We start from the raw sequence: 17772 nt of genomic DNA, 5'->3' as shown, positions 1-17772 counted from the left end.
GAGAAAGGCTTGAAGATCAAACAAGGAACATGAAGGTGGCAGGTGATTAGGTTAGAAAAGATATATCGAGGCAGATCTTGGCAGATATTGAATGCCAGTATAGGGGTTGGACCTTCATTCTGTGACTGATAAAATACCTGTAAAGTTAATCTAAACATTTGACATTACAGAGTATATTTTAAAAGTAAAAGCTGAACCTGACATATTTGAGGAGGGTGAGTTAGAGGGGAATTCAATAAGGAAGATTTAGTCAACAAGGGCATGTTATTGGCAGGATATTTTGTTAGGTGGCACAAAGCAGAAGACAACGATGTCAAGATGTGGACCCTGCCCTCAAGGAGCTTATAATCAAAACTCATGTCCACAGAAAAGTACAACACAAGGTACACTGTAATAAGTGTTATAACAGAGCCCCAGCCCAAGGGTCTCAGCTTGGCTGAGAATGAGGTTAATTTACCTCTCCCAAGAGTCTGACCAAGTCAGGCTTGGGAAGCCTCAGAGGGGCTGTTGGAGGTCATTCAGTCCACTTGAGCTCCTGCTGGGATTCTCTATCCCTGGTAAACATTAACTTTGAAACGAAAAGTGGAGCTCTGAAGAAAAACTGTCAAGAGGCTGTGGGAAGTAAATAGAAGAAGATGAAGTCAGCTTTGAGGTGCTGGTAGAAGCGACTTCTCCCAAATGGAGAGTTGAAGGCCAGGAAATGGATGAGATGGGGAGGGAGAGTGTGCCTGGGGAGAGGAAAGATGAAAACAGAAACTAGAGGAACACCCACGTTCCAGGAGGTGGGAGGAGAAAGAAGAGTCAGAGAAGGAGTGGCCAGAGAGAGAAGGGAGCATGGGGTGGGGGGTGGGGGACAGTAGAATACCTTGTCACCAAGTTTTTAGAAGAGGGTGGAGAGAAGGCAAGGTGGGAGGCCCCAAGGGAGCAGAATAGGGGAAACTGCAGCAACAGGGTTTGAGGTTAGACATGAAGTTGCCAAGGAGATTCCAATGAATGAAGGCTTCTCCAGAGACTCCAGAAATAAGCTGGATTCCCTGTGTCTGGTACATTCTAAGGTGGAGCCTTCCCAGAGGCCAGAAAACCAGGGCTGTGTGCTCCGATCTCCAAAGATCGGGCGGTCAGCTCTGTAATTAGCACTACCTCTCCTAACCCGAACCAGTCCCTCCAGGAACCGAAAAGCTGAAGAACATATTTGGGAGGGATTTCACACCCATGTGTTTCTGGCCCAGCCCGGTGAAGTCCCGTTTCATCATGCAGCTTTAGTGACTCTGCGGGGCTGTCACTCTCATCTGGTATTGCCAACATTCTGACTAAAGCCTCTTGCAAAAGTTTGCAGCATTCGCGGGAGGCTGACTACAGCTCCCAGAATTCCCCGGGAGCTTCCCGGTGCCGATTGGCTGAGCCCCAGGCTCCTGAGGGGGTGTTCCCCCGCCTCCCCGGGAAACAGGCATCTGATTGGCTGCGGTGCAGGGGCTTTTGTGTCCCCGCCCTTCCCCAGGGACCGCAGCGGGCAGAGCGGTTCTGCTGGTGTCAGATCCTGGCAAGCGCTGGCAGTTCCGAGGCGGAGATGCTGAGGAGCGCTGGGTTCGCTAGCAGCGCTGGCCACTGCGGACTCCCGAGGAGCTCCGGACCGTGAAAATCCCTGCGCAGCGGCCAATCCCGAGGCCATTCACCCCTCCAGAAGCCAGACAAGCGGAGAGTCCAGCGCAGCGGAGGCTTTTCCCGGATCCTGGGCTTTCGGAGCGTTCTGGAACCCCGAGAGACACCCCCGCGGGCTCTAGAAGCTCCCCCAGCAGCCCCCAGTCCCGGCTTCCCGCGCGCGTCTGTCTGAAAGCCCCTCGGGTGCACGGGCGGTCGCCGAGCCGCGTCTGGGTCCTGGCGCACACCATGATCGTTGCGGACTCCGAGTGCCGCGCGGAGCTGAAGGGCTACCTGCCCGGGGCTGGAGAGGTAAGCAGCGGGCGAGCGACGCCACTCTTCCCTCGAACCCAGAGCCGCGTCCAAGCTTCGGATTGCTGCGAGCTGAGTCTGTGAGCCGCCCCCTCGGCCGGAGGAGGGGGAATGGAGCGCGTAACCCGGAGTGGGGTTGCATCAACCGGCAGCCTCGGCCCCCTCTGCCTCCGCCTCCTCCCCCCTCCCCGGAGCGGGGGGCGGAGATGGGGTAGGGATTGTAGAGCCCTCCGCGGCTCCCTCAGACTCCCTGCCAGAGAGAGGGGAGCCTTCTCGAGGTTATCTCGGGTTTGGGCCCTCGTCTAGGGAGTGTTCAAGTCCAGGCAAATCCCGGCGCAGCGGCCGGACCACTCCTCCTCCCCGCCCCCTTCCGCAGGTCCCTTCCTCTAGGCTGGGGCTAGAGGAACCGTTTCTAGGTAGGATGTGTACCGGCTCCAGTGCCCCCGCTCGGTGATGGGAGTACTTGGTGCTGGCCCACGAAGGTCGACCCCGTCCCTCGCCCCCACCTGTACCCCCGATTTGCACTGAGGGCGCGGGAGCTCTGGGGCCTTGGCGGACTGCCGGGTATGCCGCGGTGAAAGCTCGCAGAGGGGAAAAATCCTGTCCGCGGCTCCCGAAGCCAAGCGCCGATTTGGCTGTGCCCTACTAACTGATCTGACGTCCCAGAAGTTTGTTTTGCAGAGACTGCCTTTACAGTAAGGCTGGGAATACGGCTGCACCCAATCTGACACCCCCCTGCCCCATTACCACCACCACGGACCATGAACATCTTGTTTATTACGCACCTACTGGATGGCAGGCTCCGGTTCTGCATTTTCTCTGAGTCCTCAGGACTTAAACTAGCAGAATATGAGCTATACTGTTACCCCTCCTTTAGGAGATGAGGAAATTGAGGCCCAGGAGGGGCTGTGGAGAGGCTTCCTTGGCTCACCCTGCAAAGCAGCTCATTCTTTGGCTGTGGTATGTTTAGGGTTTCCCAGTGTGGTTGGCTCAGCAGGGAGTTTTGCTTGTTTCTTTGGTTTCCAGGCCTGGAGCCTGCTGCAGGTGTCTTACTGGGGTTGGGAGTCAGACCTGTGCTAGTCCTGAACTGTGATCCTGGGAATAAATGGCTGCACTTTTCTGAGCAGCTTGGTTTCTTGGGGTCCTCGGTTTTCTGTTAGCTTGTCACCCCACCGCCCACCCCCCCCACCCCCACCCCCACCCTCACCCCCGCATGGTTTAGGAGCCCAAGTGAAGGAAGGAAAACTGCTCCTGCCTCTTCTCAGCTGTGTGACTTTGACCAAGTCATCTTACTCTCTGAGTCAGTTTCCTTCTTTGTGAAAAAAAAAAAAAAAATAGAAATAATTTTCTTTATTGAGAGCACCTGGGCACTAGAGCAGGTGTGTCCCCGGTTCATGTCCCCCAGCCCTCCTACTTTCTTGCTCTGTGACCTTGGCCAAGGGATCCCTTCTCTGATCAGCAGCTTCCTTCCATCGGGTTTGGCCCTGTCTCCGAGGGATTGTTGGGAGAGTTAACTGAGAAGACATGCAAAGGCCAGTGCACAGTGCCTGGAGCATAGCAACTAAGTCCTGCGTCAAACACGCTAGGTATTGTTAGAATGTGGCCACAGCATGTATTTCCCCTTCCCCAGAGTGTCTCTTGCAAGGGGGTGTCTGAGCCCGCCCCTCCTTCCTGAGGCGAATGTTGGCCCATCTCTCTTTGGGACAGCGTCTGGGAAGTGATATGGGGAGAAAAGCGAGCTCCAGGTGGACTGGGCCGACTCCGAGGGCGGGGCCTTTAGATGGAAGCTTGCTAGCTGTCAACAACAGAAGGGGTGGGGGAATTGGTAATGTCAGACCCCCTTCTACATATTCTTCTCTCTCAAGAAAAGAGGACCTTGGGAAGATGTCTGTTTTAAGCAGAATCTTTTAGAAGACAGTAGGGTGCTGAACTTACAGAGCCCTGTGCCCAAGCCCTAAGGGAAGCTGGACAAGTACATACAAGTACATACAAGGAATGTACAGTCCCCTCAACTCTCATACTGTGACACACAAGTCAAGGCCTTCAGACACTTCACTCTAGTACTGTTGGTGTGTTCTCAGGGCCCTCCTGAGCTCTTGAAACATCACTGCTTCAAGGAAAGTCTTTCCTTCCCCACCTCTGCATACCTGGTTCCTGTCCCCCTTCTTCATTGCAAGAGCTGTTATCCCAGTTATAGTGTAGCAGTTGTGTAATCAGGCATTTCTTGTCTGTGTACCTTGCTAGACTGGAAACACTGTAGGCCCCGTCACCAGCACTGTTCTTAGCACCTAATAAGTGCTCGTAACTATTTGCCCTTGTTGGCTTAGCTGACCCTTGTGAACTGTGCACAGGCTTTGAAGTCAGATCTGAGCTTGCCTGTCTGGAACAGGTCTCCAAAAGAGCCTCAGTGAGCTGTCTCTGAAGAAGGGATCAGTTCAGTTCAGTCGCTCAGTTGTGTCTGACTCTTTGTGACCCCATGGACTATAGCACGCCAGGCTTCCTTGTCCATTATCAACTCCTGGAGCTTGCTCAAACTCATGTCCATGGAGTCGGTGATGCCGTCCAATCATCTCATCCTCTGTCATCCCCTTCTCCTTGTGCCTTCAATCTTTCCCAGCATCAGGGTCTTCTCCAATGAGTTGGCTCTTTGCATCAGGTAGCCAAAGAATTAGAGCTTCAGCTTCAGCATCAGTCCTTCCAATGAATATTCAGGACTGATTTCCTTTAGGATTGAAGAAGGGATAAGAAGACCTATTTCCCTCCAGGTGGTTGTGAGAAATCAGCCAGATCATGGTGGGGAGATGAGTTTATGACACCACTCACACATACCTCTCCCAAAGGAGGACTCTGACTCCCTCTCAAGTGTAAACCCAGGCAAGTATCTTGAATTCATCAGCCCACGGGGAGGGAGTCTCTACCCATGCCCAGCTGGCAGAGTAACCTCGAAGGAGTCTGTAATTCAGTCCTGGAGATGGCAGGCCTACCAGGAATAAAGGCTGAGGCTGATCCAGGTGGCAGACCAAACCCTTGCAAGCCAGACTGAGCTGAATTCAAATCTTGAGTTGGCCACTTGTCAGCTGTGGCTTAACCTTTGGAACTTTAATCTTTCCTTGTGTGCAGAAGAAACCCCTACTCCCACTCCTGAACTTACGAAATTAAATGTAACCAGTGTGCTAGTGTCAGACTAATATGAAAGGGAATTGTGAGTTGATGTGTAAATCGGGAGCCAGGCATGGAGTGCTGAAGTGATTGATCCTCTCCTTACAACCACCCTGATGCCGTCTCAGTTGAGTGACCTCCCAGCTAACTGACTTCAGTGTTCTCGCTGCCCTGGGTGGTCCTTTCAGTTGAAACTCACTGGTTTTTTTCTCTGCCCCGCCGTAGCTGAGTTGCCTTAGGTGGGTCACCTGCCCCACTCTCGTCTCCCCTTCTTCATCCATATAGTCAGGGAAGGGATCTTGCCTTTATCAGGTGTGTGAACATGGATCCTGAGCCACATGTGGCTATTTAAATTTAGATAAATTAGATTTTATTGAATTTAAAACAGTTTTTTAGCTGCACTCATCGCATTTCAAATGCTCGGCCGCTGTATGTGAAACTGTTAGTCGCTCAGTTGTGTCCGACTCTTTGCGACCGCGTGGACTGTAACCCACCAGGCTCCTCTGTCCACGGGATTATGCAGGCAAACATACTGGAGTGGGTAGTTGCTCCCTTTTCCAGGGGATTTTCCTAACCCAGGGATTGAAGTCGGGTCTCCTGTGTTATAGGCAGATTCTTTACCATCTGAGCCAGCACAGACACCACCAAGGAAGTGACGTGGGGCTATCATCTTTATTGGACAGTGCAGATGAACAATATCCATCACTACAGAAAGTTCTATTGGACTTGCTGTGCTAAGTACTGGGGTCACAACAGGGAACTTGATCCAGGGCGTGCTCTCAAGGTGTGAAACAACGCAGGATAACTAGGGCTGTTACTGGGGCAGTGGATCCCCTGGACATGTGGACAGGAAGAAGGAGCCTCTCACTCCTGGTGAACCCCAGAGGCAAAGCCTTGGGGCCACTGAGACCTTGAGAAGTTTACAGAATGGGAATAGTTTCTGCAGTTGAGGAAATCTGATTTGTATCCTAACCCTGCTACCTCTTTCCTGGCTGAGTGACCTGACCTCTCTGAACCTTATTCCCCATCTGTAAAATGGGAACTCCTCAAGTGCACATGAAATAAAGGCTTAGCCCATGGCAATCAGTGTTGTTACCTACCATTATTATTGACTTCCTACCCCAGGAAATAGGGAAGGGCTGGTTTGGAGGTGTCATTTCTTGGCGGTGGGCCTCTGCTCTGTCCACTTCCTCTCAGGTTTGGGGTATCTGGGTTGGGGAAGCATGCAGAGTATTGGAACTCTGGATTAGAATCTACTCAGTCTTGCCTTCAGGGCTTTGAACTTTCCGCTACCTTTGCCTGGAATGCTGGTTCCCTTTATCTCTATAGGCCCTTTACAGGCCCATCAACTCATTTACATATTTGATATTTAGATACCAGCTTAAAGGTTGTCTCCTCAGTGGCTTCCCCTGTCTAGGACTGGAATACTGCACATACTTCTCCACCCCATTATACACTCTTTTATTGCTTTTTTACTCTATAGAATCTGTGATTTGAAATCCTATTCGTCATTTGTTTAATTGTCTTTCTCCTTTGAATTTACACTCTCCTAGAATTTACACTCTGGTACTCTTGCTGCCTGTAATGTAGTCATAAAAAATATTTGTCAAGGGACTTCCCTGGTGGTCCAGTGGCTAAGACTCCATGCTCCTGATGCAGGGGGGCCTGGTTTGATCCCCTGGTTAGGGAACTAGATCCCACATGCCACAACTAAAGATTCCTGATGCTGCAGCTAAGACCCAGTGCACCCAAATAAATAAATAAATAGTTTTAAAATTTTTCTTTCGAATGAACAAATTAATTCTGGTTCTATCTGGAAAGCACTTTGCACAGTGCCTTATACTTGAGAAAGCAATCAATGAATGGAGTGAAACAATGGCCCTCCCTGGCAAATTATGCCAGGTCCCACCCAATTAAGTTAGAATTGCTGGGCCTTGGCATTGGTATTTTTTTTAAAAACTTCCCAAAGGGATTCTACCTGTACAGCTTGGGTTGAGAAGCCCTTGTTTGAGATAACAATGAGGTTAATGATCGCTGACTTGCTAAGTGCTTGCTGTGATAGAGGTACTGAGGTAAGGCCTCCATAGGCATTATCCTCATTAAATCCCCATGACTACCCAGTGAAAGTAGGTACTATTATTACCCCATAATTCGGAGAGGAAACTGAGGCTCACATCACTAGCAGATAATAGGGGATGGAGTTGTCTTTTGAGCCCAGGCATTTTGTGTCAACAGTCCCTATCTTTTAAAGGTACTCTGCTTTATTGTCCAAATCATTATCATCATCTTCACTGAGGCCGACAACGTTGGTAGATCCGGACCTATCACGTAAATATCCACAGGCCTCAGTTTCTTCCTTTGAGAGTTCCTGGGGCAGACTTTAGAGAGGGAGGGGCTTCCCGAAACTGTTCTCTGGCCCTCCCTACCTAGTACCCTGGTGGGCCCTCCCTGCCCCCCTGCCCCGCCCGACCCCCCCAGTTCCTTCCTGCCCTTCCCCACCACACCTGGCTGTGGTTTTCTGTCTGTCCTTAGGTCGCCTGAGGGGGAGGCCCAGTTTGTGGAGTCAGCAATCCTTATCTCCCAGACAGAGCTGTTAGGCTTTTTCTCTTTGGTGAGGGAGGAGGAAAGCTGAAACAGGAGTGCTTGGGGATTGTGCTGGTTTCTAAGCCAGACTTGGACCAGCCTGGTCTGGTAGATCCCAGAAGTATGGGTTGCGAAGGACCTGAGCAGTCAGCCCAACTGCCTTCTTTGTCCAAGATTAAAGCTCAGAGAGTCTAAGTGACTTTCTCGGAGTCACACAGCAAGTTAGTAGCAACAGAATTGGTACTCATACCGGGGACTTTTGTACCCTTGTTCTTTCCTTTGTGGTCTTTCAGAGCCCCAGAGCTCTGCCTCCCTCAGGGGGCTTTTCAGTTCAGCCCCTCAGTCCTCTCCACCGTTTTGCAACCCCATGCACTGAAGCACACTAGGCTTCCCTGTCCATCACCAACTGCCAGAGCCTGCTCAAACTCATGTCCACTGAGTCGGTGATGCCATCCAACCATCTCGTTCTCTGTCGTCCCCTTCTCCTCCCACCTTCAATCCTTCCCAGCATCAGGGTCTTTTCAAATGAGTCAGTTCTTCACATCAGGTGGCCAAAGTATTAGAGCTTCGGCTTCAGCTTCAGTCCTTCCAATGTGTGTGTGATGGGGTGGCTTTTAGCTATGTGAAAAAGAAGGTTCACTTATCCTTAGTCTCTGGACACCTGGGGATTAACACTAAGTCTAGATTGGTGTGAGGAGGGGTGAGTTAGGGCGACATCATCTCTGTTCAGTGAGGATATGACTCTGGCTTGGATAAACTGTTTCTAAAGCCAGTGCTGAGACAATCCCTGCCCCCAACCCCTGCCGCCCAGGTATCAAAACAAATGAGTAAATAAAATTGGTGGTTTCCATAGAGGCTCCTACACCCATGTCAAGACACAGCTGCTGCCATCAGCATTGCCCTCCATGTAGCTCTGGTTTCTTCATTCACAGACTAGTGTGAATTACCTGGCCCTGCTCTTCACAAAATGTAATCTGGAAATACGGAGACCTAAATCAGATAATTAGAAGGCGATGCTTTCAGAAGCAAAAGCACTGGGAATTGTGGGGTCACAGATGAGGGTCAGAAGAAGGTGCTCAGACCCTGGAAAATGGAGTTAATTCCACAAAAGGTGTGACCCCTGAGAGGGATCTGAGCCACTAACTATTTGGAAGGCAACAGGAGGTGGAGGCAGGATTTTAAGCCAGTTGATGAGATTTGCACTTGAGAAAGTTTACTCTGGCTATTGAAAGTTTTCCCTCGTTAGTAACCACCACAGTCATGTACTCACTAGATCTGCTTCTGGTCCCCGAAGTAGGGTTGCGGATGGATGCTTTATTTATTCATTCATTCTATTGTCTTGGGAGAGGATGGAGAAGGGGCGAGGGCTGTGGAGGCAGGTAGACCATTGGTGAGGCAGTGGGTGGTGGTCCAGACAAGGGTCAATGGTGTCTACTAGAGGTGGTAGTGGATGAAAAAATGACAGTGAAGCTATATCATAGGAATCTAGGAGGCTTGGTAACCTGGTTTCAGGATATAAACAAGGGAGTTTCTCATACAGGTTCTCCAGGGGTACCAACAGGTGGCCTCCTGGGAAAGTGCAACACTGTGGCTGTATAATTTCCTTTGCCCCAGCCCCTGCAACTCAGTAGGGGGACTCCTGGGTTCCTTCCCAGTTCCTGAAGAACTCAGCCTGTGGGGTGAGCTCTCTTGCTTGTTTACCCTTTCTCCACCCACCGAGCTGCTCTCTATCTCCACCTGGCTCCTGGTGCACCAGAAAAGTGATTCTAAAACTCACTGTGGGGATTTCCTTGGTGGTCCAGTGGCTAAGACTCCACACTCCCAATGTAGGGGGCCCAGGTTCGATCCCTGGTCAGGGAACTGATCCCACATGCCACAGCGAAGATCAAAAATCTCATGTGCCTCAACTGAGACCGGGCATAACCAAATAAATAAATATTTAAAAATAAAATTAAAGCTCAGTGTGGCCCCTCCTTATTGTGGTAAGGAGAGAGAACTATCTTCTTAGTCCTCCCTTTTACCTCTGACTGACCATGATGTGTTTCCTTCAAGGAGCAGAGAGAGAGCCGCGTCCGACGAGGCCCCCGAGGGCCCAGCGCCTTCATTCCAGTAGAGGAGGTAAGCTTGGCAGGGGTTAGGATTGTTGTTGGTCCCTGGGAGGAAAGGACATGGGGCACTGAGTGGGTGGGTGGGGTTTTCTGGTCTCTTGAATTGCAGCTTTGAAACTACCCCTTCAGGTTGCTGACTCATTTAATCCACAAAACAGCTCTGCTCGAAGCAGGCATCTCAGCCCCATTTTACTGGGAAGAAACAAGCTCCAAGAGATAAAATGCTAACAACACAGCTAGGTAATGAACAAACTTGTGGTTCCCAGAACAAGACTTGTTTTTCCTTAAGAAAGCGGAACTATCTGTAGTTATCTTCTCACCCTTGAATGTACATGTATTAAAGTGTTTTTTTTCCCTAACTTCAAGTGTAATGGATGTTCATTATTTTAAAATTCCCAGTGTTTCAGAAAACTTCAGTTTCTTGTAATCCCAACCCCACTGAGATAATCACTGTTAACCATTTGCCACTGTTTTCCAGACTTCTTTTCATTTGGAGCCAAGGTCATAGTTTGTAACATGATTTTGTTAGTGTTGTTCATTTGAGGAGTTGGTTTTTTTTCTCATTGGTTGTTATGTTTTGTTATTTCACATAATACATCAGAGACATCTTTCATCTACTGAGTCAGATCATGCATTCATTTATTTAACAGGTGTCTGTTGAATGATTAATCTGTCAGGCACTGTTCTAGGTGCTGGGGATACAGACAAACAAAACTCCTTGCCATCACAAAACTGCCATTCCAGTGGGGGGTTTGTGGTGGGGAGAACTTCAAAACACACGCACAGACAAATTAAAAAATAATCGTTTCCTTCTTTTCCTTTGGCCTTCACTGAACAAAGACAAACATTTCCTTGTCCTCCTTGCCTTCCTAAATGTGTAGGCCAAATAGTTAACGAGCTGTTAAGAAATGTCTGACCTCTCCAGTTCCTTTCACCCTTTGTAAATGGATGAAAGCACACAGCCACCTGCTGTAGCCCAGAATGTTAAACTCAGATATTCTTATCTTTTTTTTTCATTGATAAATAACTACTCTTCTTCTGTAAGAGAGGAAAGAAATAGTCTTTGAACTTAATTGGGAATTGAATCCTGGTTCTTCATTTATCAGATCTGTAACCTTGAGCCAAGAATGAAACCTCTCTGGGCCTTGATTCTCTCATGTGTCGGTGGGGGAAAATAATACTATTCACCTCACAGGAAGTTGGGAAGAATTGATGAGATAATATAGACAGGGAAAGCTCCAAGCTCAGATCCGGTGTGGAGAAAGCGCTCAAGAAATGTGAACTGTTTTGCATCTGCTTCCAATGACTGCACAGCTTTGCACCATTACTACCAAGGGCCCAGGTTCAATCCCTGGTTGGGGAACTAAGATCCCACAAGCCATGGGGCGTGGCCAAAAAAAAAAAGAAGCTCTATGAAAGTGGGAGAAGCTGTATTCTAATCTCTGTGCCTGAGTCTTTGTATCTAAACTTGGAGAAAATAAGTCTCTAATTTCATAGTTATGAGGGTTAAATGAATCAATATATATAATGTGTTTGAATAGCAAGCATTGTATAAGTATCGACTACTATTGTATAAAGTGTCCAATAAGTATTTTATTAATCACTTAATGAAATATCTTTTCCTCCGCTGATCTCCTTTTTGTTGGACATGGTGGTTGTCTTCCGTTTCTTGCTATTAAAATCACAATGAATGCAGTGAATATGTTGGTTTCTCTGGTGGGGAGGGCATGAGGGAGTCACCCTTTCCTCACATTTGCTTGGCAGGTCCTGCAGGAGGGACCCGAGAGCCTCGAGCAGCACCTGGGGCTGGAGGCACTGATGTCCTTGGGGCGGGTGGACAACCTGGCCGTGGTGATGGGCCTGCACCCCGACTACTTTACCAGCTTCTGGCGCCTGCACTACCTGCTGCTGCACACGGATGGGCCCCTGGCCAATTCCTGGCGCCATTACATCGCCATCATGGTGAGCTGGTCTGAGCCTGACTTTCGTAGGGGTGGATTCTTTGTGGGGTGCAGCCCTCAGATCTCTTTGCTGGGGGCTTGATTCCACAAACAGGAGAAGAGGAGGCTCAGAGCAGAGCCCTAGCTTTATCTGACCCTCCATCGAATTTTAGATTTTTTTAAGTAGGAAATTTAATTTTTATTAAATTTAATTTTATTTTGTGTCAGAGGATCATTGTTTTACAATGTTGTTTTAGTTTCAAGTGTACAGCAAAGTGATTTAGATATACATTTATCCATTCAAAAAGACACTGTCTCACTCAGGACCACCCAACCAGCCGCAAAGCTGGGGTTAGAACCTAAGTTTCCTGCCTCTCAGGCAACAGTGAGGCTTATGACGTTTCCCTCCATGGGGTGCCCACCCCGAGCAGGGCACAGGAAGAATAGGGTGACCTGGGCTCTGTCCACCACCTCCAGGCTGCTGCCCGCCACCAGTGTTCCTACCTGGTGGGCTCCCACATGGCCGAGTTCCTGCAGACTGGCGGTGACCCTGAGTGGCTGCTTGGCCTCCACCGCGCCCCTGAGAAACTGCGCAAGCTCAGCGAGATCAACAAGCTGCTGGCCCATCGGCCATGGCTCATCACCAAGGAGCACATCCAGGTGCAGTGGGCAGGGAGGCAGGTCCCCAGGGGAGCGTGGGGCTGGGATGGGGCTTGGCAGGCAGCCCGGGGCAAAGCAACTGAGCAAGTCTGGCCTTGCCTTTTCTCTCCAGGCCTTGCTGAAGACGGGCGAGCACAGCTGGTCCCTGGCCGAGCTCATCCAGGCCCTGGTCCTGCTCACACACTGCCACTCGCTGGCCTCCTTCGTGTTCGGCTGTGGCATCCTCCCTGAGGGGGACCCTGAGGGCAGCCCCGCTCCCCAGGCCCCTTCACCCCCCAGTGAGCAGAGCACGCCCCCTAGCAGGGACTCGCTGAACCACTCCGGGGTAAGTCAGGGTCTTGAGTCTTGCTGGGAGAGGAAGCGGGGGGCCCTCCCTGTCTGCAGCTGCTTCCTTATCACACCCTGGGAGACCTTAGAAAAGTATTTTCTTTTCTTTTGTTTTTTTTAAGGTGTATTTATTTATTTTTGGCTGCACTGGGTCTTCCTTGCTGTACCGGGGCTTTCTTTAGTTGCAGCCAGTAGGGGCTACTCTTTGTCACGGTTCGCAGGCACTGGAGTGCAAGCTCAGTAGTTGTAGTGCACAGGCTTAGTTGCCCTGCAGCATGTGAAATCTTCCCAGATCAGGGATCGAACCCGTGCACCCTGCATTGGCAGGCAGATCCTTAACCACTGAACCACCTGGGAAGCCCCAAGTCATTTGGTTCTGAAACTCAGTTTCCTTATGTGGAAGATGAGAATAAAGACTCCTTCTTCATTAAGGGTTGTGAGCCTGAGCTGAAATAACCATGTGACTAGCCTCAGCATGGAACCCCTTGGGCTCAAAGCAGCTGACTTTCAACACTGTAACAATACAAAGGTTGCCTCTTATTCTGTAAAGTGGCCTTGTTTGTGTGTATTTTAAAAATACAGATACTTTAAAAAGCCCTTTCTTGTGAGGGGAGCTGACCCTCAGAGAAGACCTGTCTATAGCTGCTTAAACATTACTTCCAGAAGCACAGGCCATGTGAGCTGTCCAGCACACAGAAGGCACTGCATGTGAGAAAGATGTGTGGGGTTTCTGGAGTCAAGGGAGAAGGGGCGGATGGTCACTGCCGGGTCAATCCTACAGGGCTTTGAGGCTGCCCGCGATGTGGAAGCTCTAATGGAACGCATGAGGCAGCTGCAGGAGAGCCTGCTGCGGGATGAGGGCGCCTCACAGGAAGAGATGGAGAGCCGCTTTGAGCTGGAGAAGTCAGAGAGCCTACTGGTGACCCCCTCAGGTACAGGGTCACAGGCATCCAAGTTCAGGGGCTGCCCCCTCCTTGCACCCTCTCTGCTGGGAAGCTGGCACCTTCATGTTACTGCACCTCGGTAGCCACACCCCAGCCACCACTTCCAAGAAGTTCTGAGCATGGGCTCTGGGGTCAGGCCTGGGTTTGAATCCTGGCCTCCTAGCCTTTCTTCTTTCTTTTTGGTCAGGCCATGTAGTATGCAGGATCTTAGGGATCTTAGTTCCCTGACCAGGCATGGAACCCATGCTCCCTGCAATGAAAGGCAGATTCTCAACCTCTGGGCCACCAGGGAAGTCCCTGTTAGCTTCCCTGGCAGTGTGACCACTGATAAGTCACTTGCTGTCTCAGGTCCCAGTCTCCTCCTCCGTGAGGGATTCATGTGTAGGGAAATGAGACAACAGAAGCAAAGTGCTGAGCACAGAGCCTGGCCCAGGGTAAGCGGCTCCATAAGTAGCCACTGTTGTTAGGATTGCTGTTATTATTACGGGGGCCTTAGCCCCTGGACCACGGGTCTGATTTACCACCTCCCCCAGGCCTGGCTCCTGCCGAAGTCCTGGTTCCACTCACTGTGGCGAGGGGCGTTCTTGGGCCCCGCTATTACACGTTCCCCAGCACCCCCTCCCCACTGATGATTAATGAGGGGTGGAGGCCTCTGTGCTCCATGCCTTGGCTTCACTGTGACCTCTTTCTGACATCCTCAGTGGACATCCTGGAACCCTCTGCAAACCCAGATATGCTGTGCTTCGTGGAAGACCCCACTTTCGGATATGAGGACTTTACCCGGCGAGGGACTCAGGCACCCCCCACCTTCCGTGCCCAGGTAGGTTCCCTCTACTGGTCTTAGCATTGCTTTTTTAAAATTAATTAATTATTTTTTTTGGACCGCTCTGGGTCTTCACTGCTGTGTACATGCTTTCTTTAGTTGTGGTGAGCAGGGCTACTCTGTTGTGGTGTGAGGGCTTCTCATTGCTGAGTACAGGCTCTAGAGCACAGGCTCAGTAATTGTGGTTCAGGGGCTTGGTTGACCCATAGCATTTGGGATCTTCCCAGACCAGGGATCTAACCCATGTCCCCTGCTTTGGAAGGTGGATTCTAAGCCACTGAAACTCCAGGGAAGTCCCAGCATTGCTTTACAAACAAGCAGGAATGGGTAATTCCATGAAAGAAGTGGGAGACCCTGAAGGTGAAAAGACCCAGCAGGGTCCTAAGCTCAGGGGATCTTGACCACAGGAAGGAAGTCATCACCAAGCTGCATCCTCCTCAGCTTCTCAGGTCCAGACCAAGCAGCGGGTTAGATTTGTGGGGGTGGAGAGAGGCACTATGGAGATACCAGCTGTGCTGCAGAAGATGGCGTCTCTCTGGCTAGCCTCAGGCCCCAAGGATTCTACTCACTGATTGACCCCTTTCCACGTTTCTCAGGATTATACCTGGGAAGACCATGGCTATTCACTGATCCAGCGGCTCTACCCTGAGGGTGGACAGCTGCTGGATGAGAAGTTCCAGGCAGCCTATAGTCTCACCTATAACACCATCGCCATGCACAGTGGAGTAGATACCTCCATGCTCCGCAGGGCCATCTGGAATTACATCCACTGCGTCTTTGGCATCAGGTAAGTGAAAGTCCCCTCGTCAGGCATGGGGTACCACAAGCCCTCCATCCGAGCTCACAATTGTTTCCTTTTTCTCTTTGTCTTTCTTTCCCTTTCTTCCTGCCTATACTATTCTTCAAATCAAATATATTCCTTGGCTGATTATAAAAGATAATAGCCATCCTCAGTTCTTGAAAGTCTTTAATTCCACCCCCAGGAATAACTAGGGAGATTACACACACACACACACACACACACACACACGTATACTTACATACATACACACATATATACATACAAAGAGAGTTCTGTTTGTATTTCCATTCTAAGTAGCAGTTCTTCTCTCATAATAAAGAAAAACAACAGAAATGCCCAATGGTAAAATTTGATTTTTAGTAAATTTAGAAAAAAAGAGATAATGAAAAGAAGAAAATAAAAATCATTCATGATCCCACCTGCTCTTACTATTGTCAGGTATTGGCTTGGTCAAAGAGTTCGTTTGGATTTTTCCATCAACAACTTATGGAAAAACCTGAATGCATTTTTTGGCTAACCCAATATTTCACTGCGTGGGCTGAGCTGTGCTTTATTGGCCAATCTCCCGCTGGCCAACCTCTTTCACAAGTCTCCAATCCAGGAGAAGCCAAGGATGATGGATATCTTAGGGTGTATATGTGGCACACCGTGGCCTCCCTTGGTGCCCAGCTTCCAGGTCCAGGCTGCTCCACTCTGCAACATGGCCCTCACTCCTAAACCTTTGTTTACCAAATCTGCCCTCTAGTCTAAAACCAGTCGTCCTCATCCACACTGATCCATGATGACTCACCACCTCGCTGGACTGGGGAGGAACAGAATAGCTTCTAGACTTGTCACCAACTTGCTCTTTGACTTTGAACAAGCTGATTGCCTTCCACAGGCTTCAGTTTGCCCATCAGTAAAATGACTACCAACTCCTTTTTCCCTTTCCCTCTTCCTTCTCCAGGGTAAACATTCACACTGATCTCCTGCCCCATCTTCCATGTATGGCCTTAGCTGTAAAGTGGTGACTGTGAGCGTGGAGGCAGACAGAGCTGGGTTTGAATTCCATTCCCAGCTTTGTGACCTGGGACTTCACTTCTCTGAACCTCCATTTCATCTATAAAGTGAGACTGATGAATACAGTACACTGTATACAATAGTTTTGTATCCAGTCCTGTAGTGAAGTTTCGAGGATGCTGTGAATATATGTCCACATGGTCAGTGCAGCGTGCTCAGCCTCTGTGCATTCCCTTGCGAGTCCAGTGGCCTGTGATATATGACATTAGCTGCTTTTCTAAGAGGAACCAAGCTTCTAGCTGCTTCCTACCTTCTGCCTTTTCTTGCTGCTCTCTGTCCCCCTTCTGCAGGGTGAGGCTGGGGGAGAGGAGCTCTGTGGGAGCAGAGGTGTGAGTGATTCTGGATCTTTCCATCCAGATATGATGACTATGACTATGGGGAGGTGAACCAGCTCCTGGAGCGGAACCTCAAGGTCTATATCAAGACAGTGGCCTGCTATCCGGAGAAGACCACCCGAAGAATGTACAACCACTTCTGGAGGCACTTCCGCCACTCAGAGAAGGTGCGGCTCATGGGGGAGGAACAGGATGGAAGCCTGTGGAGGAGGCGAGGGCTCGGGACCATTGAGGTCCTGACCCGGGGATCCAACCTGCGTCTCTTCATGTCTCCTGCATCGGCAGGCAGGTTCTTTACCACGAGCACCCCCTGGGAAGCCCATTTACTCACCTGTAAAATGGGTGTCCTCAGTGGCAGCAGGAAGGACCTGGGTTCAAATCATAACACTGTCAGTTGGGAGCTGTGTGACCTTGGGCAGGTCATTTTGCTTCTCTGAGCTTGTTATCTTGACAATAAAAATTTAAAAACTGCCTGTATTTCAAGGTCACTGGGAGGATGAAGTGAGAAAATGAAGGTAAACCTCTGATCCCAAATAAATGCTCAGAGGTAGCTGTTGTTTTTAGCTTTGGGGGATAAAGAGGTTAGTCATGATTGGGATAAATATGCTTGAAATTCTCCCATAGTCCTTGCACCAAGTTACTCAGAGCCTTAGGAAAGGGAAGGATGAAATGGGTGGTCAGGGATGATGGCACTCTGGCAGGGAAGGGGATGGTGAGGAGTGACATCAGTTGCCAACAAGCCCTCGTCTGTGCCCCCAGGTCCACGTGAACTTGCTACTGCTGGAGGCCCGCATGCAAGCCGCCCTGCTCTATGCCCTTCGCGCCATCACCCGTTACATGACCTGACTCACGTGCAAGATCTGCGCCTGGAACAGCTGACCGTGGGGGGCATCCTTCTCGCTGCAAGGACTTCTCTGTTTGGAGACAGACCCTAATCTCTTACTGTCCCATACCCACCTACCCTGCTCTGGGGGTGGGCCTGGGGTGTGATGTGCAGCCTCCCCAGCCACACCCTCCTCACTGGAATGGACAGGACCATCGCACTGACTCTGGTATCTCAGCTCTGCCCCTGGGGCGTCGGG

General features: G+C 50.1%; 1 protein-coding gene and 1 non-coding gene across 2 annotated transcripts; both read left to right on the top strand.

Moving 5' to 3' along the window:
• The first annotated feature begins 1537 nt into the window (after window positions 1-1537).
• Window positions 1538-17027, top strand: SESN2 (sestrin 2). Its single transcript, XM_052661542.1, is given in 10 exon segments — window positions 1538-1950; window positions 9745-9810; window positions 11565-11762; window positions 12218-12400; window positions 12513-12725; window positions 13509-13659; window positions 14373-14491; window positions 15091-15281; window positions 16713-16918; window positions 16921-17027. Coding segments are annotated over 10 exon segments (1497 nt in total). The 5' UTR covers window positions 1538-1887.
• On the top strand, window positions 9480-9552 carry TRNAG-CCC (transfer RNA glycine (anticodon CCC)). The gene has a single exon. It is a non-coding gene; the product is annotated as a tRNA-Gly (tRNA).
• Window positions 17028-17772: the final 745 nt, after the last annotated feature.

The sequence above is a fragment of the Budorcas taxicolor genome, chromosome 2 (genome assembly GCF_023091745.1).
Source record: "Budorcas taxicolor isolate Tak-1 chromosome 2, Takin1.1, whole genome shotgun sequence".
Taxonomy (NCBI): Eukaryota; Metazoa; Chordata; class Mammalia; order Artiodactyla; family Bovidae; genus Budorcas; species Budorcas taxicolor.
The sequence above is the reverse complement of the archived record's forward strand: the minus strand, read 5'-3'. Positions and strand labels throughout refer to the sequence as shown.